General features: G+C 39.8%; 1 protein-coding gene across 2 annotated transcripts in view; it reads right to left on the bottom strand.

Annotated features, from left to right (window-relative positions):
* Window positions 1–25,862, bottom strand: part of LOC149472142 (forkhead box protein K1-like) — a 165,156-nt gene that overhangs the window by 65,050 nt on the left and 74,244 nt on the right. For both annotated transcript variants that reach the window (XM_089691603.1, XM_089691607.1), the window contains exons 4-5: window positions 11,957–12,103; window positions 5,304–5,497 (exon numbers count right to left, since the gene is read on the bottom strand). In XM_089691603.1, the coding sequence (XP_089547729.1) occupies window positions 5,304–5,497; window positions 11,957–12,103 (341 nt within the window). The remainder of the gene's footprint in view (window positions 1–5,303; window positions 5,498–11,956; window positions 12,104–25,862) is intronic.

The following is a 25,862-nucleotide window of genomic DNA, read 5'->3' as shown; positions in this document are numbered from 1 at the left end:
CTGTTACAGCTAGAATGGGTGAATACATAGACTGGTATCTCCAACCGGTTGTCCAACAAACTAAAGCGTTTTTCTTGACACAAAACATCTATTGCAGATACTGGATACTTTGGAAGTTAATGGAGATAACATTTACCTAGCCACAGCAGTTGTATCATCCCTTTACACCATTATAAACAACCAAGAGACTAAGTCAGCAACACAATGGGCGTTGAAAGCATATAGTAATCTGAAATGTACTCAAAGGAAATTTTTAAGTGAGTGTTTGGAATATTGTTTAGTTAACTATTTTTAGTATGGCCAGGAATACTACCAACAGAAGAAGGGCATAGCCATGGGCGCTAAATTTGCGCCAAGTGTGGCAAACCTGTTCATGGCACAATGGGAGGAAGAGGTTACAAGAACAAGAACAGGAATTAATAATATACAGACGCTACATTGATGATGTGATTATAATATGGCAAGGAGATCTTAAAAAATTGAATAATTTCCTCTGCAACCTTAATAGTAAGAACATCGGACTGTCCTGGGAAGTAGATGGGAAAAATATTTGCGTTTTAGATTTGGAACTTAATGTTACTACTAACAAATTGGAGACTAAAACCCATTTTAAGGAGGTGGACAGAAATAGTTATATCCCTACAGGGGATAGCTGTCACTTTGATTCCTGGCTAATCAATGTACCCAAACGGCAGTTTATTACAATGGTGGCGAAATTGCACCACCAAGGAATGTTACACATTACAGGTGCAACAAATGGGAGATAGGTTCATTGACAAAGGCTGTAAGAAACCATTTATAAAAGAAAAAATTAAGGAAGTGGGATAATTAAATAGAGACACTACTTAGAGACAAAAAGAAAATGGATTCACAAGGGAAAACCTTGACCATCATTTTAGATTACAATGTCCAACATAGGAAGGTAGAAATTCTTTTTAAAAAAAAACATTGGCCCATCCTGAAAAGCTAACAAACATCTGGGGGAGGTGTTACCAGAGAAGCCACAATTTATATATAGGCGAGCACCCACCATCAAAGATAGATTGGTTAAAAAGGGGTACTGGACCCACTGGCCAAAAGAGGATGGACCTTTTTTTAATGGTAAGGATTTTTTTCCTTGCAAAAAATGCTATGCATGCACTACAACCAATAGAAGACAGCTCAAAAGGGACAAATGTATGGCTATATCGACAAGGAAAAAAAAAAAAAAAAAATATTCCATAAAGGAATTCATCTCTTGTAACACGGAAGGGGTTGTACATGTACTCCAATGCCCATGCCAGAAACAATACATAGGGAGAACTAAGAGACCATTAAAAATTAGAATACAGGAACACATCCGGAATATTAGTAAAGGATCCACCAAACATCATCTGTCCAAACATTGCCTTAGACATCACAATAAAGACCCCACAGGGCTACAATTCTGGGGGGTTGAGGCTTATAACAGAAATTGGCGAGGGAGCCATAAAATTAAGGTCCTCAGTCAAAAAGAATCCCGCTGGATTTTTGAACTCCAGACCTTTGCACCAAATGGATTGAATGTCGACTTTGATACCAATTGCTTTATTAGTAATTATTAAGGTCCCTGGTGGGGGCCCCCCTTTTTTCCATCCATTTTTGACTTTTTTAGACTTTTTCCTGTTTGTTCATTTTCTCTCTCTTTTTAATTTATTAATAATTTTATATTCTGCCCCCAGCAATTATGTCTCCCCTCTCCTTTTTTCTTCCTCTCCTTCCCCTCTGCTGCCATTTTTTAGAGGTCTCTCTGCATTTTTTTATAGACTTTTATGTTTTTAAATATTTTTATTTCATGTTAGTCCTTTTATGTACCTATACTGATTTTTTAGCTATTACAATATGTAGGATGTTCCTATTTTTGGCCAGTAGATGGCATCTGGTCAGATTATTACCTAGCTGTCATGATGGGAGATTATCACAGGAAACTGCGGGCTATTTATATCACTTGTACATGTCACTTAGCTACCCCTGATGAAGTCACGTGATGCGTGATGACACGCTTGGGGAGGAGCTTGGGTGAAGTCAGAGCCGGAATGCTGACAGGTTTCAGTGCTCTCACACTTTGAATGACAATTGCATGGTCATACAACATTGTACCCAAACTAAAATTTTATCATTTTCTTCACACAACTATAGCTTTCTTTTGGTGGTATTTAATCGCCGCTGGGGTTTTAATTTTTTTGCTAAATTAACAAAAAAAGACAGAATTGTTTAAAAAAAACACACGTTTTTCTTGTTTCTGTTATAAATGTTTGCAAATAAATAATTGTTCTTCATAAATTTAGGCCAAGATGTATTCTACTACATGTCTTTGGTGAAAATAACCCATATTAGGATATATTTTTTAGTTTGGGGGAAAGTTATAGAGTTCACAAACTATGGTATAGATCTGAATATTGATCAGCCCTGAAGTACTGACAGCCAATCTAATTTCTTGAAGTCCAAGAATGTCAGAACAGTACAGATATCCCCCAAATGACCCCTTTTTGCAAAGTAGACAGTCCGACGTACTTCATAAGAGGCATGGCGAGTTTTTTGAAGTTGTATTTTTTTTGTCATAATTTTTCGGAAAATGAAAAAATTTAAAACATTTGTTTCACTATTTTTTTTTTTACATATTGTCACCAGTGCAGTACAGTGTCATCATATAACTGGCATGGAGGTGATCAGGGACACTGACTGGTGACAGTATGAAAAAAAAATATAAATTTTTTTTTTTAAATTAATTTTTTTAAAGATTTTTTTTCATATTTCACTATGACCAAAGTAGTACAATGTTACCATAGTAACATTGTACTACTTTGGGGAAGTGATCAGTATTTTTTTTTTTTTTTTTTTTTTTTTACACAATTTGCTTATAGCAAAGAATTACTTTGCTATAAGCAAGCATTTACCTGAATGACATCGATTCATTCAGGGTTTTTTTTTTTTTGTGCTTAGCTGTGATTTGGCCACAGCTAATCATGTGACATGTGCATGTGATTAGCTGTGACCATTCACAGCTAGACACTAGTATACAATGGATGGCATGAATGAAGCCATCCATTGTATACAACTGTCCTGTGACCTGCTGTGATTGGTCACAGCAGGTCACATGGTACTGGCAACGGAGGCCGATACTCAGATCTGTCATTGGCCGTGTCCGAGGTACACGGCCGGTGACAGATTGCGCCACTGCGCGGCTCTGCAGGAGCGCGATCTGCGCATGTGCGGGAGGACGCCATATGGCATCCACCCGGAACGCTGATGACATTTGCCGGCCGCCATTTGGCCATAGGGCGGGCGGCAAATGGTTAAATGAACTTCTATGTGTTTTTAACGGACGTGCTTTATATGGTTGTTGAGTTCCATTTGCAGAACAGACCTGACCGCTTAGAGGGCTTGTTGGAGGACACAGTGACCATATACAAAGGGAAGATTTTGTGCATGGAAGAGATCACTTAATTTCCCCCATTAAGAGGGGAGATGCCCTATTGACCTGTTTCTCATACAGGTCCACATATGAAGGTGAGGGTCCATTTCTACCATATACTCACCATGGCGGTGTATTCCTTTAAAGATTTACAGCACTGGGATTGTGGGTTTACTTTCCAGTAGATACATGGTCCTTCCCAACAAGAATTCCTGAAGAGTTGTTTCTTCTGTATTCATTTGGACTTTCACGTTTATATGAACATAGGTGTTATTTGGACTTTGTGTTTTTAATTTGTGTTTTTTGAGCAAGCACAACACTTTTACACATATATAACAAACATGTTACTCTTACCTGCTTTGTGCAATGGTTTTTCACAAAGCAGCCCCAATCCTCTTCTCTATGGGTCCCCTGCTGGCCGTCCTGGCTCTTCCCCTCTGCCGAGTGCCCCCAACAGAAAGCCTCTTGCTATGGGGGCACTTGAGCAGGCTTGCTTCCAAGCTGTGCTCCTGTTAATGGACATTTTCCATTCACACAGAGAGCGTTGCTCGGCCCTGCCCATCCTATACTCTCTCCTCGTTGGCTTACTGGGTGTGACTGAGAGCAGCAGGATCCAATGGCTCCTGCTGCTGTGTGAGCCAATGAGCAAAGAGAGACCCATGCACATCGCTGGATCAAGATGGGGCATAGGTAAGTATAAGGAAGGGGGGACTGAGGAGGGAGCTGTACCCAGAAGGTTTTTATCTTAATGTAGTGTTTCCCAACCTTTTTTCAGTCAAGGCACCCTTTAAAATTATGGACAGTCCCGAGGCACCCTTTAAAATTATGGACAATCTTGAGGCATCCATAATTTTAAAAGGGCATGCCATTCTAAATGTGAAAAGTTTTATATAATGCAGCAACATCCACACATGTAGCACACCCAACATTAGAGGTGATTTATTCTTCCAAAGCAAATACACCTTTGAACACTGGAACGGACTAGTATTCCAGTGTTTCTCTTCTCCCTCAGTTTTTCTCCATCACTGAGCTAATGTGACCCCAGCACTGATGGAGAGGGGCAAGGGAGGGTCAAACTAGGATGTTGTGCAGGCAGCTGACATCCTTCTTATCAACTAATGATCTCATTGGTTGTTAGGATGCCGGCAGCTAGAAGGTCATAATGGGTGCACAATGAAAGCCTGTGGCTTTGTGTAACTAAAAGACAGGCTTGTATGCAAGTTTTGGGCAATTTTTAGACATTTTGCTAAGGCATCCCTGAAGAAACCTCAAGGCACCCTGGTTGAGAAAGGCTGCCTCAATGCATAGAATCCATCAAGGTAAAAAAAAACCCTCTGCCTTTAGAACCACTTTAAAGGTGCAATAAGACCTACTTATTCATTTACTGGATCAAAAAATATGGTGAGTGCCTGAGGGGAAGTGTGGAGTAGAGCGTCACTCAGAATTCACAAGCACTGGAGGTAGTTCATGGCATACTAACCGAGTTGGACTATATGAATTAATTTAGAGCATGATAATAATTTGGGGTTTTTATGAGTACTTTAATTTTTTATATGTTTTGCACTAAAAATGAGGATGTATGGAGAACGCATTAAGTGGTTATAATAGGTTGAGCACATTATGGAGTTATTATTACTAGAGGTGATATCTGACTAACAGCTTTGGTTGGTAGTACCCAATTTCTTGTAGCCAGCAGCATAATGTACTTGTTTCAGAACGAATACTGATCCTGTTTCCCATGATGAACAATAAAAATAATTTTCATAGCAGGGATTCATAAATGAATGCAATATTCACATCCTATTGAACAATTTTAATAAAGTATTCACATTAATAATAATTAAAAGAAAAAAAAAGGATTTTAACTCACCTTGAAGAGAGTGGACCAAATGGAGTAGGAAAGGAAGAAACACCCCTCTGCCTGCGTTTTCTAAATGCCTGTTCAATAAGTTTGGCTTCAGATGTTGGGTCAATTCTCCAGAATGAACCTTTTCCAGGTTCCTCTTGAGAACGTGGTACTTTGATAAAGTATCGATTTAGTGACAGGTTGTGCCGTATTGAATTCTGGAAGAGAAAAAATAAAAAAAAACCTCAACATTTCTGCTTTAATCATACAGGAATGTTGAAAATAATTCTCTAAAGCCCCTTTTTTACAACTAGCAGAAATATACAGTTCAATGCTTACTGATTTAAATGATTATGCCTAATAATCAGATATGATGCAAAATTAGCAAAGTAAGAACAAACAATTGTTAAAATTTACCCAAAATTATATACTGAAATAATAACATTTATTTTAGTAACTATTTTTCAGACAGGACTGGCTGTCTTGTATTGAGCCAACTTCCATCCTAACATTCAAGTAGGTACCTGGAGTAGGTTAGACAGTACTAATGAGCATCTCAGCACAGATAGGCCAGTCTGTAGACCTTTAAGGACAATCAATTGTGCAGGCATGGTTGAAGGTCCTCAAGCAAACAATTGACAGAGCACTGCAAATAACTTTAATAAAAGAAATCTATATTGCAAAGAATACCATAATAACCATTGCTAACCTCATAAAATTCTAGCCTGGTTGTTTATGCCATCAATAGTTTCTGAGATGCTGACCCCAAATAAGCACGCATATAAAAAAAGTCAGAGTTAAGTCAGAGTTTCTTGACTGCATTCATGTTTCAGGTCAGTGACTCAAATTACAGAAGCAATTAAACTATAATGATAGTAAGGGAACTGATATTTTACAGTCTTGCACCTTTTTTCAAACCTGTGACTGTGCAGTAAATGGAGAAGCAATATACTCATGAGCCCATTTTTCTGCCATTCTGCTATAAACCCCTATCAGCATGTCCCTTTTCAGCACAGTGATTTGGAAGTAACTAAGATGATAATGTAAGTGAATAAGGTTGTGCTGAGGCAATAAAGAACAAAATATGGTTTAACCAGTGACGTCTCAGCCGGCCTGAGGAGCGCACGCCACAGCAAGCTTCCTTGTTCGGCATTCTCAACTGTTTTCATCTTTTAAGTAATTTGTGTGTTTTATAATAAATGTTGATTACACTATGGGAGACAGAGAGAAATAAAGGAGATCATACCCAGAGTCCACACGCTCTGGTGGATGTGGGAACACTTGAGGGGGGCACGGCACCAAGATTGATGCATGTGAAGCAGTGGAGTGATTGGCACATCAGTACCAGTGGCTGCAGGACTGCACAAAATTTATTCAAGCAAGAATATTGTATTGCAAAGACTGGATTATTTGGATACCAAGCACATTTTTAGAAACTTAGCACTTTTTTGAATTTTGCCATTTGTATTTATAAAGATTTTTGAGTGATATTAGAGGTGGAATATACAGGGCAGCGCTGTGAGTCCGGATACCATTGATTAGGGTTCTAGAACCTTTGTAACAGTGGCAGTCCTTTTGTTTGTTTGGTTTTTAGCATTTAATACTTTTACACAGTGGTTTGGTTTATATTTTAGAGTGGATTAGTAGTGATTTATTCACTCTATACTAGTTACATAATTCTATCCTTGGTGTCAGGAAGTCTTCATAAATGTTAATTCTTCGATTAATATGGCTGGAGGTTGAACTGATGCCAAAACCTCAGGGTACAAAACTTAGTAATTCAAAAAATGTGTGTAATAGATTGTACATGCACTTTAAAGTACCCCTCTCTTGATAATATTAGCTCCCTGTCTTGTCATGTTGATGGTGGAGTCCTTAACCTGGAGAAAGTATAGAAATAATGAATTGCAACACTTTTCTGACACTTGTTTACAGCAGCCTTATTGCCCAGATCTGCTATTGAAAATTATCAGAGCCATGAACAGCCAGGTAATTAACATTTTCAGAAAAAGATCAACACAAGCCCCATATGTCTCTTATGATATGGAATTTTTCGTAAGAAATTCACAAACATTCTCCCTACAATCTCTCCCATTTCATGCGACATTCCTATTTTTTCTGTGTTTTGACATCTCATCTGTTTGCTGAACAGCCTTTCTTAAAAGTCACTAAATACTGTGCTTCCCTTCCTAAATTCCACTTACACTTGGGGCTCATTCACACTTGACTGTTTTACCAACGCTTGCCAAATGCCCATATAGCGTTTGGCAAGCGTTGGTCCAGCATTTGCGGAGCATTTTTTAACGCTCCGCAAACGCCGCATGCGCGGTTTCCGCCTCTCCCTCCTGCCGCCTACAGCTGCTGCTCCGGCTCCGGCTCCAAGCTGTCAGGATGGAGAACAGGGCTTGGTAAACATGCTTTTACCAGCCCCCTTTCTTTCCTTCAGTGGCTACAGTCTGCAATCACTACTGATCACTCCTATATCCATTGAGAACTGAGCATAGTAAACTGTGTTTACTATATCTGTTTATAAATGAAAAGGGGTCTTTTTTGACCCTGATAACTCGCCAAAGCCCCCTTCCCCCCACCCCCAAAAAAAACAAAATATTTAAAAATAAAATTGTAAAATAAAGAATTAAATAAATAATTTAACCATTTGCCCTCCAGAGAATTTACCCCCCCCCCCCTTCCTGACCAGGCCATTTTTTGCGATACGGCACTGCATTATTTTAACTGACAATTGCGTGGTCATGCAACATTGCACATGAATTAAGTTTGTGTTCACAAATAGAGCTTTCTTTTGGTGGTATTTGATCACCTGTGCATTTTTTATTTTTTGCGCTATACACAAAAGAAGACCAACAATTTTGAAAAAAAAACAAAAACAAAAAAAACAATATTTTTTACTTTTTGCTATAAAACATATCCAGTAAAATATTTTTTAAAAATACAATTTCTTCATAAATTTAGACCAAAATGTATTCTGCTACATATCTGCTAAAAAAAAAATCCCAATACGTGTAAATTTATTGGTTTAGTGAAAGTTATAGCGTCTACAAATGGAGGTATATATACTGGAATTTGTACTTTTTTTTTTTTTTTGTACTAGTAATGGTGGTAATCAGCGACTGCGGCGGGCATTCTGACACTGGGGGGGAACTAACTGCCACTGACATCCCCAGTGACACTAATACAGTGATCAGTGCTAATAAAAAGCAATGACACTGTACTAATGACACTGGGCAGGAAGGGGGCAACATCTGGGGCGATCAAAGGGTTAACAGTGTGCAGTGCTGTGTTTTACATAGTGTGCGGTGTGTGATTTACTAGGGAGACAAGCTGCTTTGCTGTGCAGAACAATACAAAGAAGTCTGTTCATGCTGACAGTGGAGAAATCTGTGTTGTTTACACACAGACCTCTCCTCTATCAGCTCCGCCAACGATCACCAAGTCGCAGTGAATGACATACTGAAGAGCCAATAGTCCTGGTGATTGGCATGCCGAGGAGCCAACAGCGGCGCGGGTAGGGAGAACGCACGCATCCCCTACCCAGATAAACAAAATCACGTATATATACACGTGCTTTTGAGCATGCCTGCCTTCCTGTAGCAGCACTTCTGCTATAGGGCAGTCAGGAAGCGGTTAAAAAACATAGCGAGTAGGGGTGCATCCATACAAAATGAATGGGCGCAAATCGCACTGCAAACAATAGCATACAATTTAAACAGGAATGCAGTGAAATTCTGTCCAAATTGCATGTGGTTTCCCCACCGCTCCTGTGTGAATTCAGGCTTGTCATAGTGATATCAGCATGGGTTCAGTGTGGTACAGGAAACCGCAAGCAATCCAGACAGGAATCACACCACATTTCTGTTCAAATCAAATGCCATTCTTTGCACCCAGTCTTTCTGTATGGTGGCAAATCACACCACAAAGAATTGGTTTCAAGTACTCATAAAAATACTCGGTACAGGCACTGCTACCAATAAAGGTATCGGTGCATCCCTAATAGTAAGGTCTTGTTCACAGACAGAATGCTCAACGTATTCCCCTGCAAGGCCATGTTTACCTGCAGAGGGATGCACAGTTGTTCCGTGCATCCCTGTGCAGGCATGCCATTGATGTAATTTGGGATGTAGCAACTGCATGAACACAACCGTTGCTCCTAAATTGATATTCATGTAGGTCCGGATGCATGTCCCTGAGCTCCTGTTTGCGTTCGGGGTCGTGCACCCAAACCCGCACAGATGTCAGATTGGGAGCAGCGGCTATATATCCCATTTGACATGAATGGGACAGCCTGCATGGGGATGCATGGAACACCTGGGCATCCCCATGTGGGTAAACATGGCCTTCCTACAATATACATTTTAGTTCGTCCATGCAAACAAGGCCTTAGTAGTAATATAGCAGGGATTAAAAAGTTATGTTGTGTTTGTGTGCACTAAAAATTATCTTAGTGTATTTTTAGTGAAAAACCTATTTTATGAACATTTGCATAACTACTGCAGGGCCTAAAAAATCACTAGCACTTTTTTTTATTCTACAGGTCATGTGCTTTCAGAAAATGTATGGTTTGGTTCTTTTCAAATTCTGAAAGCTGTAAGTGAAAAATGGTAACCTCCAGATTTTGAGACAAAATTGTTTTCATCATTTCACACAAAGGCGCAATTTAAAATTTACAATTATTTGTTTTTTATTAACCCAGTACAGTTTTAGCTTTATTTTTATTTGGAACGTAGCATGCATTTTGTAAATTTTGCCAAGTATGTATCCACAATTAATGATTTTAGTGTATTTTAAGTGAAAATAGCAAATTGGCCTTTAGCTGTATCATTACCTATTTGCATGTTAATTTTCAAAAAAAAACATTTAAACAGAAAATGGCAATTCGATGAACATTTGCACAATTACTGCGAGTCCTAAAAAATCAGTAGCACACTTTTTATTTTACAGGTCATCTGCTTTCAGAAAATATATGGTTTGGGGGATCTTTTACAAACAATTAAAGTTGTTAGTGAAAAATGATATACAAAAAGGGACTAAGCTAGAGCTACAAGCAAAGCTGCTGAGACACCGAAAAGGTAACCAAAAAACCTCCTAGGTAAAAAATAGAAATAAATAGGTGCAGCGCTAATAATAAACATGTGCATAAAGTGCTAATGCAAATGGAGAATGATGGATCATTCAAAATCAATTACAGATAATAATATGCCAATGGTGCTAATAACAAAACATGAACTATAAAGTGATATAGGTGCTAATGGTATGATCACATATATAAATCCAATAAATAATATAAAGTGCAGTAGTATAAATCCAATAAGTAATATAATGTGCAGTAGTATAAAACCACTCAAGGTGGCTAAGGTGATAGATAAGTGAAAGTCCAAATAATGACCCTCGGGATTCACAAGAAGATCTCAGCATAGGTGTTTCAATCTCCTAATCCAAAGTGATGGATGGTGTGACTGGTAAGTAAATTGCGCACTCACCAGATGTGCAATATCACACATTTGAGATTACAACTGTCTCATCAGGTCAGCCAGATCATCCAATAGTGTGTACAGCCTGGTTCCTGTTCCCTTTAGAATCCTCCAATTGGTATCAGCACATCAGGTTTCTCCTTAGATTGGCTCTGCGAATGGTTAGACTCAATGATACTTCCAGATATGAGGTTCCCTCATATCTGGAAGTATCATTGAGTCTAACCATTTACAACATCCATCACTTTGGATTAGGAGATTGGAACACCTATGCTGAGATCTTCTTGTGGATCCCCACGTTCATTATTTGGACTTTCACTTATCTATCACCTTAGCCACCTTGAGTGGTTTTATACTACTGCACATTATATTATTTATTGGATTTATATATGTGATCATGCCACTAGTGAAAAATGATAACCTCAGATTTTGAGAGTAAATTGTTTCTATTTACAGTTTTGCGTTACTTCCGTTTTCGCTATTTCACAAAAAATCGCAATTTAAAATTTGCAAATATTTATTTATTAACTCAATACATTTCCAACTTTTATATTAAGCAGGAATTGAGTAAATTTTGTCATGTATGTATCCACTAATAATTAATTTAGTCTATTTTTAACGTAAATATTGTTTTGAGAAACATTTGCGCAAATATCACAGGGCCTAAAAAAATCTGGAGCACCTTCCTTTTATTCTACTGGTCTTATGCTTTCAGAAAATATATGGTTTGGGGGAAGGAGGGGGGGGGGGGGGGTCTTACACAAACTCTGAAAGCTGCAAGAGAAAAATAAAACAAAAAAAAAATTGCAAAAATGGCCTGGCCACCTGAGTTTAGAAATGGAGAGCAGGGCCTGGCAGAAAAAGGGTTTATTCATTTTAATTATTCAAAACAAACTTTTCCATCCATCCATGTCTCCACGCTTTATTTTGCAGAGAAATCACCTCTGGCTGTGGCAATCTTTATGGTCAGATGATTTATGTAACTACATGATGTCACCTAGGCAGCCAGGTAAAAAACTGCTCAGAACAAAGTCCTAATAGCAGATGAAAGGTATCAATCGCTTCTATAAAGCCCCATTTATCTTACAAGTAACGTATACATGTGTCCTTGTAACAACACAATCCTAGATCAATATATAGTGTCATCATCTTCTGTGGTATGACAAAATATTCTGTATTGGCTGCACTTACCTGCCAACCTTTATCAGCAGATCTGTAGTATGGATAATGTTTGGTAATATGAGCATAAATGCCACTCAGTGTGAGCTGTCGATCTTGAGCATAGGAGATTGCCTGAACGATGAGCTGTGCATAGGAATATGGGGGCTTGGAGGCATCCTGAGAAAACAGAAATGAAGAAGGTATTAAAAAATAAAACATAAAATAAATTGCCTTCTGAAAGTCTTAGTTCCCTATGTGTTTCTGGCTTCAATACTTTTCGAGAAACAGGCCTGATTTGGAATGCAGCTGGTGTAGTCAGAGGAAAGGTTCCTGCTCTGCATCCTTACTATGGGTAGTGATCTATATTACTGAAGCCTTTGGATCAACAAAAGAGTGTGGCAAGTGAAACAGATAATAGGAATCAGCCAAATTACTACAAAGAGGATACATTTAACTTGAACTTAAAGTGTTACTAAGCCCAGGACCGTACATTCACTATACCTGGTCTCCCACAGTACACAGAACATGGAAATGCAATTATTTTAGTAAATATAAACTGCTAAATACCTTTTCCCATCAGCAGTTAGAGCAGTCTTGTGACATCTATCAGTGTCCAGCAGAGCACTGGTTACAGCTTGAAGGAGTTTTCCTTCTGCTCTAGGAGGATGCAGAACCCCTGATCTCTGTGTGGACAGTGCTCATTGGCCCTGTGCAGCTCACAAGTACTCTCCCAAGAAAAAAAAAATCTCTCTAGCAATACACACCAAACTGATCATGTGCAGAGTGACTCCACAAGATATGTCTTATCAGGAGATAAGAGGGACACACTAGAAGAAGGGGAGGATCATAGAAGTCAGTATCAAACAGCATTTTTACACAATGCAGAGGATTAACCCCTTAGGTTCCACCGTGAGTATAACAAGCGTGCTTTACTGCATATACAGACCGATTTTACTGTTGTGGGTTTAGTAACACTTTAACAGGTACAAAGTAGGATCAACAAAACAAGCAAGGTCAAATGGCAAAAGAGTGCCATACAGTACAATGTAAAACCGATTATGAAGATGTACAAACAGGAGCTCACAAGAATAATGTCTTTCCAACTAAATAAAGACAGTAGGTGACAGTACAGCACAGTCTCCAAAAGGCTCTGTAGCTATAGAGTGTAGAGAAATGAACACTACTTGAGTAAATGGTAAAGTACATAAACAGCTACTTGCACTTAGCCTCTGCAACAACACCTCTCACAGTAAAGTCCAGAGAAGGTCTGGGTACCCTGGCAAGCAGCTGGAGTGATCTCTGAGCTGGCACCACAGGTGAATGTCTGGAGAAGTCCAAAGGCTGGTACCACAGATGGGCGGCTGGAGATGCAGGGCCACCCCACCTGAAGTGCAATACACTGGTAGCAATTGCCATAGTGTTCTCTGCAGTGGCCGAGTCTTCTTGGAAATTTATTGGGCTCATCTGCCTGCAAGCCAGGGCTAACTGTGGGGGATAGTACATCTAGCTTCAGATCACATGCACAGATACTTCTGCCTCATCAGATGCCATCCCTATAATCTCCGGAGAGCAGAAGAAATGGGAACATTCTCAGGGCATGTTCCAGGAGCCCAGGGGATTGGGATAAAGGAGAGAAAGGAGCCTGTATCTGCATCTAAATATGGCAAGAAAAGGGGGAACTCTGCAGAAATTTCCTTTTACAAACAACAGCTCTGTAGCAACGATAGCTTCAGTTTTTTCTAAGGACAGGTCTCCTTTAAAATACTATGTTTCTTAGTAAAACGTCTTTATAGTGAATCCACACCTTGGTGTTTATGTGAACCTTATTATATGCAGCAGATCAAACCAAGCCAGGCTGATTTTTTTAGAAAACACACCCAACATAATGGTTCTAATTTTAAACAGTAAATCTACCACTAATATCTCATATTTGGATGGATACTGATACAAATATACTCATCAGGAAAGTAGTAATCTACTACACCCCAATGATGACATAATTGTTCTCGCTTAATTAAGTGTTCTTGCATAGCAAGACCACTTACTGTTATCTCACATATATATTCTTATTATTATAGCCAAATTTACCACCCTAACTCCTCCCACAGATTTTACACTACATAGACAGTAATACACCGAACCGTGCGGATTGTTCCTGATTGGTGTGCTATTACTTTGTGGAACGTTTTGCTGAATGGTTCACGAAATATCGGCGTTTTTGTGGTGAAATTGGTCCCATAGGAATGAATGGCGGAATGTTCAAAACTAGAGTGGGAGCTGACAAAACCTTTTCACAGTTACTTCAGCCACTCCAACCACACAACAGTTACTCAAGCCACTCCACCCAGTTACTCCGCCCACTCCACTTGTAGACTACTGGTGGAGGCAAGAACACTTCACACAATTTCCCCAGAAATTGTAGCTTTTCTAGTTTTATAAAGAAATAGGTGAAGATGTTTGGGTGCCTGTGGAGTTGTGAGAATCTGGTGAGTGTCTCTGACTGTCTCTGGACACTGTTATGTTAGGGTAATGCACAGAAACACATATTATGTGCAATAGAACGCTGCGGAGTCAATCATTCTGAATGGTACCTAAACATACCTAAAGAGTGCACCCATATTTAAACCTACCTGGTAAGATTTTTTGATTGTTGGTATTACTACCCCTCATTCACCAGCCTCGGAGTCCTTGTGCCCAGCAGTGTCCCCCTTACTCCTTAACCCCCCCCCCATTTTTTTTCTCTTCTCCCTCCTTCAAGTATTTTATCATTTGAATTTCATGGTTGTATTATCTGCCTCCGACGTTACAATGTCACTTCAGGGTCCACACTGAGAGATTGTAATGCAATCCCTGGGAAAGAATGTAATATGGTGCGATGTGCACCACATTACATTAAGTGGAGCAAAGGGGAGACATGCAGGGTCTTTTAGACTTTGGATGTCTCAAAGAGAACTTGCCACCAAAAATCATCTTTGTCCCCTATGTGATAGGAAAAAAAAAAAAAAAAAACAGAAAAAAAAATGTATTATTTTTTTTATTGTAAAAAATGAAAGTTACACCCAAGCACATACCATTCCCCCCAAAAAATATTGAGGCCCCCACCCCCACATATACACACGTATACATGTAAAAGCACACGCTGGGTCGCATGAAACCATCTATTGCGATACATGTTACATATTGCTGTGCACGCCAGAATGAGAGCAATAATTCTAGCACCAGACCTCCTCCATAACACTAAACTGGTGGAGCTTTAAAAGTGTCGACCTATAGAAATTATGGGGTACTGAAGTTCGTCGCCATTTCACGAGTGTGCACTAATTTAAAGTTTAACAAGTTGGATATCTATTTACTCGATGCAGCCTCGTCTTTTATATTTTACAAAAAAATAAAGCAATGTATTGCTTTTTGTGCCCTAAAATTAAATTTTTTTACAGAAATTTTGCGTAATATCAAGCAGCATAAAAAATTCGAACTACCACTATTTTATTCTCTAGGGTCTCTGCTTTCAGAAAATATATGTTTGTAATCTTCAGGGCTAAAATTATTTATTTTTTAAATGTGTGCAAAAACAACTCTGGCAGTGAAACCGCAAAAACGGCTCTGGCAGCGAGAGGGATAAAGTATAAGCCCTGTCCCACCCTTTCCTGACGAGCAGCCAATCGGTGCTGATTACACTACAAGGTCTCTCTCCTCTCTGCTAGAACCCGGATGCGGTGCTGGAGACAGGCAGGGAGGGGAGGAGGAGATAAACAGCGCAATGTTAAAAATATTACACGTTTAAGTTGCCATAAAGCACCTTTTGTTTTTAAAAGCCCCAGACATTCCTAAAATCACCTCCGATTTAAATAAGGTTTTGGTAAAAAAATAAAATTTTCTATCTGGACAAGTAGATTGTCATGAGACACAAGTAGATTTGGGCCCGATTATGTCCCTGGACAAGTAGTTTTTTCAAAAATGTACACACCTGTTACTGCACAGGTGGCAATCTATCGCGGTACCATCTATTCACTGAGCTCCTGAACGCAGCCCATTCTTTCACAAATGTTTGTAGAAGTCTGCATGCCTAGGTGCTTGATTGTATACACCTGTGGCCATGGATGTGATTGGAACACCAGAATTTACTGATTTGGAGGGGTGTCCCAATACTTTTGGCAATATAGTGTGTATATATTATATATAAACATTTTTTTTTCAAATATCTGGTTATATTAAATCACTTCTTACATATAAACATGACTTTCAGGAAACCTATTAAGATTACTACCATTTTATAGACCTTTACTGAATGGTAACATCTTTTATACAAATATTTTAGCAATCTTACCTGTCTAGGGATCCAGCGGCGCCCTCACCCGAATCGGTTCTTTACTGGTGTTCGGGTCCCCGGGGCTGGCATGTTTACTAATGGGATTCGGATGCAAGTCCAAGCAGCTTCACAGCCGATTCCTACTGCGTATGGGCAAGCCGTGCTGCACTTTATGAATGGTCACACATCTTTCTGGGACCTGTGATGTGTCCCAGAAAGCTGCAGGCAGATGGAGGGGGAAGAGAATTTCCGTTCAGATCGCCTAGGCGATCTGAGTGGAAGTGGGAGTAGGTACCCATTAAAACCAGGTACTCCCCCCACCTCCCCCACCCTAAAAAAGTGTGTCCAAAAGTGTTTGGAGGGAGGCTGGGGAAAGGAGGCAGAAAAGCGGAACTTCCATTTTTGCAAGATTCTTAACGTTTCTAAAATTGGAGGATGACAGCACCCCTGGGCCTAGATCAGCCTCAAATCCCGTTTTTACTCAATATATGTGACCTTTTTTATGCAATTTTTCAGCCCCCTTCCTTCCAAACCCTTAATGAGACACCAGAGTTGATATCTGATCAATAATGAGGCACTGGTTTGAATTCTGAGATAAGGGGTAATTGCAAGACAAACAATACCCATAATGAGATTTCTCTGTGAGGAGTGCTTCAATGGACCTGTACAGCTTTAAGTCTCGAACACGATGAGAATAGCAGATGAATAAACATCCGTATTTTGTTATTTTTGCATGCTAGTCTCATATCAAAAGTGAAGAGGCTACTAAAGTTATCAAAATTTTTGTACATCAGAATAAAAATTTTAAAGTGATCTAATGCATTTGTATTGTATTTTCGGATGAAAACTGTGTTGATTAAACGAAAACCATACATTCTGGTATCGTACAAGAAAACATTTTGTGCTTGTCCCTTCGAATAATTTCAAACAAAAGCTGTGTACGAACAATCAGATTATAGCGTGATCGCTTTGAAAACGGTATTTTTTGTACGATTTACTGATTGTGTGTAATAGGCTTTAGACAAACACAGATTTCAGCATGTTTTAAAAAGATGCTATAAGGGTACATAGCAGGATCTAGTTCTTTACAGATTTAGAAAGTGTGCCCCATTTTTTCTTAAAAAGGTTTCATTTTAAAAGAAATTCACTGTCGATTTAGATCTCAACCTTTGACAAGCTTTACTCAATAGACCAGGCATATTGTGGTCGCTGCCCACATTCATGTTGTATCTGAGCAGTATAAATCCACTCTCTGATACTATGGTCAGTCAACATAGGTATTAAAGCAGAACTGAAGTTTCACTGTAATAAACAGTGGGTGTCAGGCTAAATGCTCTTAATGGTCTTCTTCAGCACTGTAAACTCAGCTACGCATGTGCAGCTAGCCTGATCTCTGTGTGCCAGGATGACTGGTTCCTGTGAATCATCCTGTTTCGGCCAATGAAGATGGCTAAAACAGACACACAGAAGACCATGCCAACAAGGGAGCACTGGAAAGGTAAGCTTAACCCCTGTAGTTCCACCTTAATGAAAGATTTATAAGCAAATACTATAAGAAATTATGGCTTCCTTAGTGGTCTCAATTATATTTATGAAATATACAATTTACACAAATTAGAGAATGGATAAGTAAGGGGGAGTATCCTGATACCCTGTCCAATATAATCCATTCAATCAAATTTTAATTTTTTCCCCACTAGTAGCTTACATGGATCAATAGGCTACACAGAATGGCATCTATTAAAAAAAAAAAAAAAGTTTTCTGACATGATATAAAAACCTCTGCACAGTGTCATGACTTTTTATCAAAAGGCATAAGAAACAAAGAGTACACTGGCATAATGTTTTAAATCACTTTCATTGAAAAACCTTTTAAAATAAGGGACATCCAGCAGCAATGATACTGGATATGATGGTGCATCTGCTGAATGGATGACATGCCAGTGCTGGAGTGAATACTGTCCATAACACTGGCTTAACCCATGAATAGCTAAGCAAATGCAGGATATGGTACTGGGAACATGCTTCAGAGAAACCTACAACCTTAGAACACACAGGGAGCGTAACCACATAACACATTACCCAAGATTTGTTAAGAGAAATCTAAAAAGCCCATTACATACTCACAAACAACAAAAGAAATAGTGCTTGTAAAAACCACTGATGGTCATCCCACTTGGCAGCAGAAATCCTGACTGTTGGTGGTGTCGGCACACTGATGTGTATTAAGGGACGTATCCCCTTCCTCAGAGCTTTCTTTGGTCGTTTGGGAGTATGTAATTGGCGTTTGTGAGATTTCTCTTAATAAATCTTGGATAATGTGCTAGGGGTTTGTGTTCTTTCAGTTTATGGTTGGACTTCCCTGTCTGAGGAGGGCTGCACAGCCAATGACTTTTTTCCAAGGAAAACTGACTTTCCAACACCCTTTTGACTAGTGACTACTCCTTTGGAGTGCTGGATAGGTGGTTTGTTGACTTGTTCAGGGAAACTTATCCCCTTCATCAGCCTTGCCCCCCCCTAGCCCCTCCCTCCGGGTCCCCTTTTTGACAGGTAGCGAGGGATTTTCCCCCCGATCTGAAAAATTAATTCATTCACAGTATTCTGTGAATGGCAAAGCTACAAGTTCTGACAGTCTTGGCGGGTGTCAGCTTGTAGTTCTCAATGAACTACTAGAGCACTGTTGAGCTCTCTAGGCAGTTTATTGAGCTTCCTGTCATTGTGTAACTGCCTGCCCATATCAGAGGTACGGGCAGACAGATACACAGACAGTTTCCAGAAGAGTGGCATTACACCCACAATCTACTATTCGTGGGTGTAATGCTTTACAGGCTCCTAACAAAAAAATTCATAAATGCATAATTTTTACCTGCAAAAAAAAAAAAAAAAAAAAAGCGTATTTCTTTTTGTAAAGGCGAACTTATCCTTTAAATATAATTAGCAGTAATTGCCAGCATAACTCTGGTCCTGCAAATCGCTTTTGACCAGGTAGGTAAAAGGCAAATATACTCTTTTTACACTGGGAAAACTCATACTTTAGTATTATTACGCATTTTAAAAAGGTAATACCAGAAATAAAACCATAATAAAAAGGTGTAAATTGCATGTTAGTAACTTAAGCAGCTAAATACAAAAAGAAAAACGGGGGCGCAAGCACCTAGTGCATTACCAATGATTTATTAGGAAAATGAAAAAATGACAAATGGGTACTCACAAAAGGTCTAGCATATGAGAGCAGTAAAACCACAAGAAGCCATACAATGCAGGATATGCGTACTCCAACAACACGCCACTGTGTTGGTGAGCTGAAGTGTTTCAGGGGCACACCCCCTTCATCAGAGCTCAGGGGGCGCCCCCCCAAAACGCATCAGCTCGCCAGCACAGTGGGGTGTTGTGTGAGTACGTTTATCCTGCACTGTATGGGGTCTTGTGGTTTTTTAACATATGCTGTATGTTTGTGAGTACCTGTTTGTCATTTTTTATTTTTCTAATAAATCACTGGCAATGCATTAGGTGCTTGCGCCCCCGATTGTTCTTTTTGTAGTCATGCAATGGATTCCCCCATCTGAGGAGGGTTGCAGCTACCAAGCATTCTGGGCATTTAGGACCTGTTGCTTCATAAGTCATATTCAACTGTGGAGGACCTCTGAGCACTGGGAGTGATTGTTTTTCTTTGTTATGCAGCTAAATACTTTAAAGCGATTGTAAAGATTCAAGGTTTTTTTTAACCTTCATTCATTCATTCAATGAATGAAAGAAAAAAAAACTTCTTTATGCAGCAACCCCAATACTTACCTGAGTCCCATCACGATCCAGCGATGTACACAAGAGCCTTGGCTCTCTGGAGACTCTCTCTCCTCATTGGCCGAGACAGCAGTGGGAACCAAATCACAGCCAGTGAGCCAATGAGGAGAGGGGGGCAGGGCAAAAAGCCGCGGATGCGTTTTTTCTGGATTTTTGGTTGATATTATACAATGTAAAATGGTGTAACATAAGCTGTGACTAAAACCACACAGGGTCCTAAATTGGGACCAAATGAGTGACCTAAAGCAGTTGATATAGTGACCCCAATCCCTGTAGGGATACAACCAACGTGACCCCTGGTACCCAATAGCTGGGACACAAACCTATATAGATCATGTGAATCCCTGTAGAAGGATAAGACACTGCGCTCAAAAAATTACACAACACTGTAATAAACTATATAACAAAATAAACAAAATTAAAAAAATAGTGCAAAACAGTCAAATTTCTGTGAAACAAACGGACACAGTGCTTCACTCCTTCTTGTCATGCAATATATACAGTGTGGATCCACAACACACCGATAAGTGATCCCAAAATGGCTGCAGTGGCCTCTCACCTCTACTCGGCGACCCTTAAGGGCCACAGAGCCTTTTGGATCACCTCTGGATCCTACCTATACAAGCACTCCTTTCAGCTTGATGTCTTGGGCACTAAGACCCCACTGGTATCTTGTATCACCGCTGTTACCTCCTCTGGACAGGTAAGTAGATAGGCAGGTAGGCACCCTCACAATGATAATCTCTCAATAGCCCATGGAACAAGAGGAAAACACATTCTCCATAGTGTAAAACCGTTTTTTTAATCCCAAGATAGATAAGCTAAAAATGCACTCACATTTTGTAGAAGATATACAAGCCTTTTCCCCATGTACTGGGTGTATTGCATGAAAAGGTGTACCAAAATGGCGCTACGCTGGAAGTACGTCACCACGCTTTGCCGTTGACGCGTTGCGTCACGCTTCCACGGGACTTCATCAGGGTTTTTTAAAGGCCCCCCACTCTCACATATGTACGCACATACAAACGTAAAAGCACATGTTGGGGCGCCTACGCATGAAAACGACAATTGCGATAATAGCTACATATCCCTGCGCACGCCAGAATGAGAGAAATAGTTCTAGCACCAGGCCTCCTCCATAATGCTAAACTGATGACCTATAAGGGGCTTCAAAAGCGTAGCCTATAGAAAATATAATGTACTGAAGTTTGTTACCATTTCACAACTGCATGCACATTTAAGGTTTGCCATGTTGGATAACTATTTACTCAATGCAACCTCGCCTTTTTATTGTACAAAAAATTGGATAATTTATTGCTTTTTGTGCCCTAAAATTAACTTATGTATTTTTTTTTACGGACATTTTGCGTTTCCTAGGCTTCTGTGATATCGTGTGACACAAAGATTGGAACTACCACTATTTTATTCTCTAGGGTCTCTGATTTCAGATAATATATCATGTTTTGGAGTTTTGTGTAACCTTCAGGCCTTAAATGATTTTTAAACTTGTGCAAAAAATGTAAAAATAGCAGTGAAAGGGATAAAGGATAAGCCCGACACTCCCCATTCCTGAGGAGCACCCAACCAGTGCTCATTACACTGCAAGGTCTCTCCTCCATGCTAGTCCCCGAGTGTGGTGCTGGAGACAGGCAGGGAGGGGAGGAGGAGATAAGCAACGCAATGTTACGAATATTAAAACGTTTAAGTCACAGTAAAGCCCTTTATGTTTTTAAAAGCTCCAGACATTACTTAAAGCAGATTTAAATACGGTTACATTTTTTATTTCCATCAGGACAAGTAGATTGTCATGAGGGACAAATAAATTGGGACACCGATTTAGTCCCTGGACAAGTAGTTTTTTTCAAAAATTTCCAGACCCCTGCACTGTATATACATTTTATACATATACACTGCTCAAAGGAACACTTTTTAATTTGAGTACAGCATCAAGTCAATTAAACTCCTGGGATATTGATCTGGCCAGTTAAGTAGCAGAGGGGGTTGTTAATCAGTTTCAGCTGCTTTGGTGTTAATGAAATTAACAATAGGTGCACTAGATGGGTAACAATGAGACGACTCCCAAAAACAGGAATAGTTTTACAGGTGGAGGCCACTGACATTTTTTTTTCCCCTACTCATCTTTTCTGACTGTTTTTCACTAATTTTGCATTTGGCAAAGGTCAGTGTGTCACTACTGGTAGCATGAGGAGATAGCTGGATCCTACAGAGGTTGCGCAGGCAGTCCAACTTCTTCAGGATGACACATCAATACATGCCATTGCCAGAAGGTTTGCTTTGTCTCCAAGCACAGTCTCAAGAGCATGGAGAACATTCCAGGAGACAGGCAGTTACTCTAGGAGAGCTGGACAGGGCCGTAGAAGGTCCTAAACCCATCAGCAGGGCCGGTATCAGCACATTTGTGCAAGGAGGAACAGGATGAGCACTGCCAGAGCCCTACAAAATGACCTCCAGCAGGTCACTGGTGTGAATGTCTCTGACCAAACAAGCAGAAAGAAACTTCATGAGGGTGGCCTAAGGGCCCAACGTCCTCTAGTGGGCCCTGTGCCCACTGCCCGGCACCACAGAGTTCGATTGGCATTTGCCATTGAACACCAGAATTGGCAGGTCCGCCACTGGTGCCCTGTGCTTTTCAAAGATGAGAGGAGGTTCACCCTGAGCACATGTGACAGACATGAAAGGGTCTGTAGAAGCCATGGAGAATGTTATGCTGCCAGCAACATCATTCAGCATAATCGTTTTGGCGGTGGGTCAGTGATAGTCTGGAGAGGCATATCCATGGAGGGACGCACAGAACTCTGCAGGATAGACAATGGCACCCTGACTGCCATTAGGTATCGGGATGCTACAGTGCTGGTGTAGTGGGTCCTGGGTTCCTCCTGGGGCATGACAATGCACGGCCTCATGTGGCGATAGTATGCAGGCAGTTCCTGGAGGATGACGGAATTGATACCATTGAATGGTCCCCACGCTCTCCTGACCTAAATCCAATAGAACACCTCTGCGATATCATGTTTCAGCCCATCTGACGCCACCAGGTTGCACCTCAGACTGTTTTATGTAAACAAAGTTTCTCCTGTTACTTAAAAATGGCTGACACCTGACAAAAGGAAGGAAATAAAGGTTGCAAAAAATTGAAAACGGACGACAGATTGCAAGAGATAGCAGAACCAACCCCCAAAAATTCTTCAAATATATTAATAGTAAACAGGTCCAGTCCGAGTATGTAGGCAAAATAATCTAGAGTGGGTGACTGGGGACAAAGAGAAGGCAAATTTAATACCTTCTTCAGCTCTGTGTATACAAAGGAGCATGGGGAGCTCTTGTCCATAATAGGCATGGTATTGACACAGCCCCAGATGATCCACATTGGCTCACAATTGATATGATCCAAAAATATTTAGACAGAATAAAGCACCTGGACCAGATGGCATACACCCACGGGTTCTTAACCAATTCAATACCGGCAATTTTACACCTTCCTGCCCAGGCCAGTTTTCAGGTTTCAGCGCTCTCACACTTTGAATGACAATTGCGCAGTCATACAACATTGTACCCAAACTAAAATGTTATCATTTTCTTCACACAACTAGAGCTTTCTTTTGGTGGTATTTAATCACCGCTGGGGTTTTTATTTTTTGCTAAATTAACAAAAAAAGACCAAAAATTTTGAAAAAAAAAAAGTTTTTCTTTGTTTCTGTTATAAAAAGTTTGCAAATAAATAATTGTTCTTCATAAATTTAGGCCGAGATGTGTTCTACTACATGTCTTTGGTGAAAATAACTCATATTAGGATGTATTTTTTAGTTTGTAGGAAAGTTATAGAGTTCACAAACTATGGTATAGATCTAAATATTGATCAATCCTGAAGTACTGACAGCCAATCTAATTTCTTGAGGTCCAAGAATGTCAGAAAAGAACAGATATCCCCCAAATTACCCATTTTTGCAAAGTAGACAGTCCAACGTACTTCATAAAAGGCATGGCGAGTTTTTTGAAGTTGTATTTTTTTTGTCATAATTTTTCGGAAAATTAAAAAATTAAAAAAATTAGTTTCACTATTTTTTTTTTTTACATATTGTCACCAGTGCAGTACAGCGTCATCATATAACTGGCATGGCGGTAATCAGGGACACTGACTGGTGACCGTATGAAAAAAAAAATATATATATTTTTTTTTTATTATTTTTTATAAAAAAAATTTTTTTTTAAAGATTTTTTTTTCATATTTCACTATGACCAAAGTAGTACAATGTTACCATAGTAACATTGTACTACTTTAGGGAAGTGATCAGTATTTTATTTTATTTTTTTTTTTACATAATTTGCTTATAGCAAAGAATTATTTTGCTATAAGCAAGCATTTTACCTGAATGACATCGATTCATTCAGGGGTTTTTTTTGTTTTGTTTTTTTTGTGCTTAGCTGTGATTTGGCCACAGCTAATCACATGACATGTGCATGTGATTAGCTGTGACCATTCACAGCTAGACACTAGTATACAATGGATGGCATGAATGAAGCCATCCATTGTATACAACTGTCATGTGACCTGCTGTGATTGGTCACAGCAGGTCACATGGTACCGGCAACGGGGCCGATACTCAGATCTGTCATTGGCCGTGTCCGAGGTACACGGCCGGTGATAGATCGCGCCGCTGCGCCGCTCTGCAGGAGCGCAATCTGCGCATGTGCGGGAGGACGCCATATGGCGTCCACCCGGAACGCTGATGACATTTGCCTCCCGCCATTCAGCCATAGGGCAGGTGGCAAATGGTTAAAGAATTGAGCTCTGTCATTTAAAACCCATTGTTTCTAATTTTTAGGGACTCTTTAATGACTGGCATAGTACCACTGGATTGGCATAAGGCCAATGTGGTGCCAATATTTAAAAAGGGGTCAAAATCTTTACCAAGTACTTATAGACCTGTTAGTTTAACTTCTATAGTTGGGAAGATACTGGAGAGTTTAATAAAAGACCACTTGCTGGAAAAAAAATCTATTAAGCAACAGACAGCATGGATTCATGAAAGACAGAAGTTGTCAAACAAATCTGATTTCTTTTTATGAGGAGGTGAGAAAAAACCTTGGACAGAGGGGTGGCGGTGGACGTGGTATACTTGGATTTTGCAAAAGCGTTTGACACAGTTCCCCACACATGGATAATGTGTAAGGTAAAGTCTACAGGCTTGGAAAAATCCATATGTAAATAGGTAGAAAACTGGCTAAAAGATCGTATTCAGAGCGTACTGGATAATGATTTATACTCTGAATAATCTAGGGGTGTCAGTGGTGTACCCCAAGGTTCAGTGTTCAGACCCTTACTTTTTAGTATATTTATAAACGATATAGGGTCTGGGATTAAAAATACCATTTCAGTCTTTGCAGAGGACACCAAGCTGTGCAGTGGAATAACATCCTTACAGGATGTCTCCAACTTTCAAGCCGACCTCGATGCACTGTTTAATTGGGCAACTATGTGGCAAATGAGGTCTAGTGTTGATAAATGTAAGGTTATGCACTTGGGGGTTAAGAATATGCATGCATCATACATACTGGGGGGGGGGGGATACAACTGGGGGAATCAGTGGAGAAGGATCTGGGAGTTCTGGTAGATCACAAGCTTAATAATGGCAGTTTCTCAAGCGAGCAAAATCCTCTCTTGTATTAAAAGAGGTATAGACTCCAGAGAGAGTATAGACGAGAGAGAGAGAGAGAGAGAGAGAGAGAGAGAGAGAGAGAGAGAGATCATTTTACCCCTGTACAAATCATTAGTAACACCTCATCTGGAATATGCAGTTCAGTTTT

Source organism: Staurois parvus, unplaced genomic scaffold (genome assembly GCF_062004578.1).
Source record: "Staurois parvus isolate SC_StPar_1 unplaced genomic scaffold, SC_StPar_1.0 ptg000022l, whole genome shotgun sequence".
Taxonomy (NCBI): domain Eukaryota; kingdom Metazoa; phylum Chordata; class Amphibia; order Anura; family Ranidae; genus Staurois; species Staurois parvus.
The sequence above is the reverse complement of the archived record's forward strand: the minus strand, read 5'-3'. Positions and strand labels throughout refer to the sequence as shown.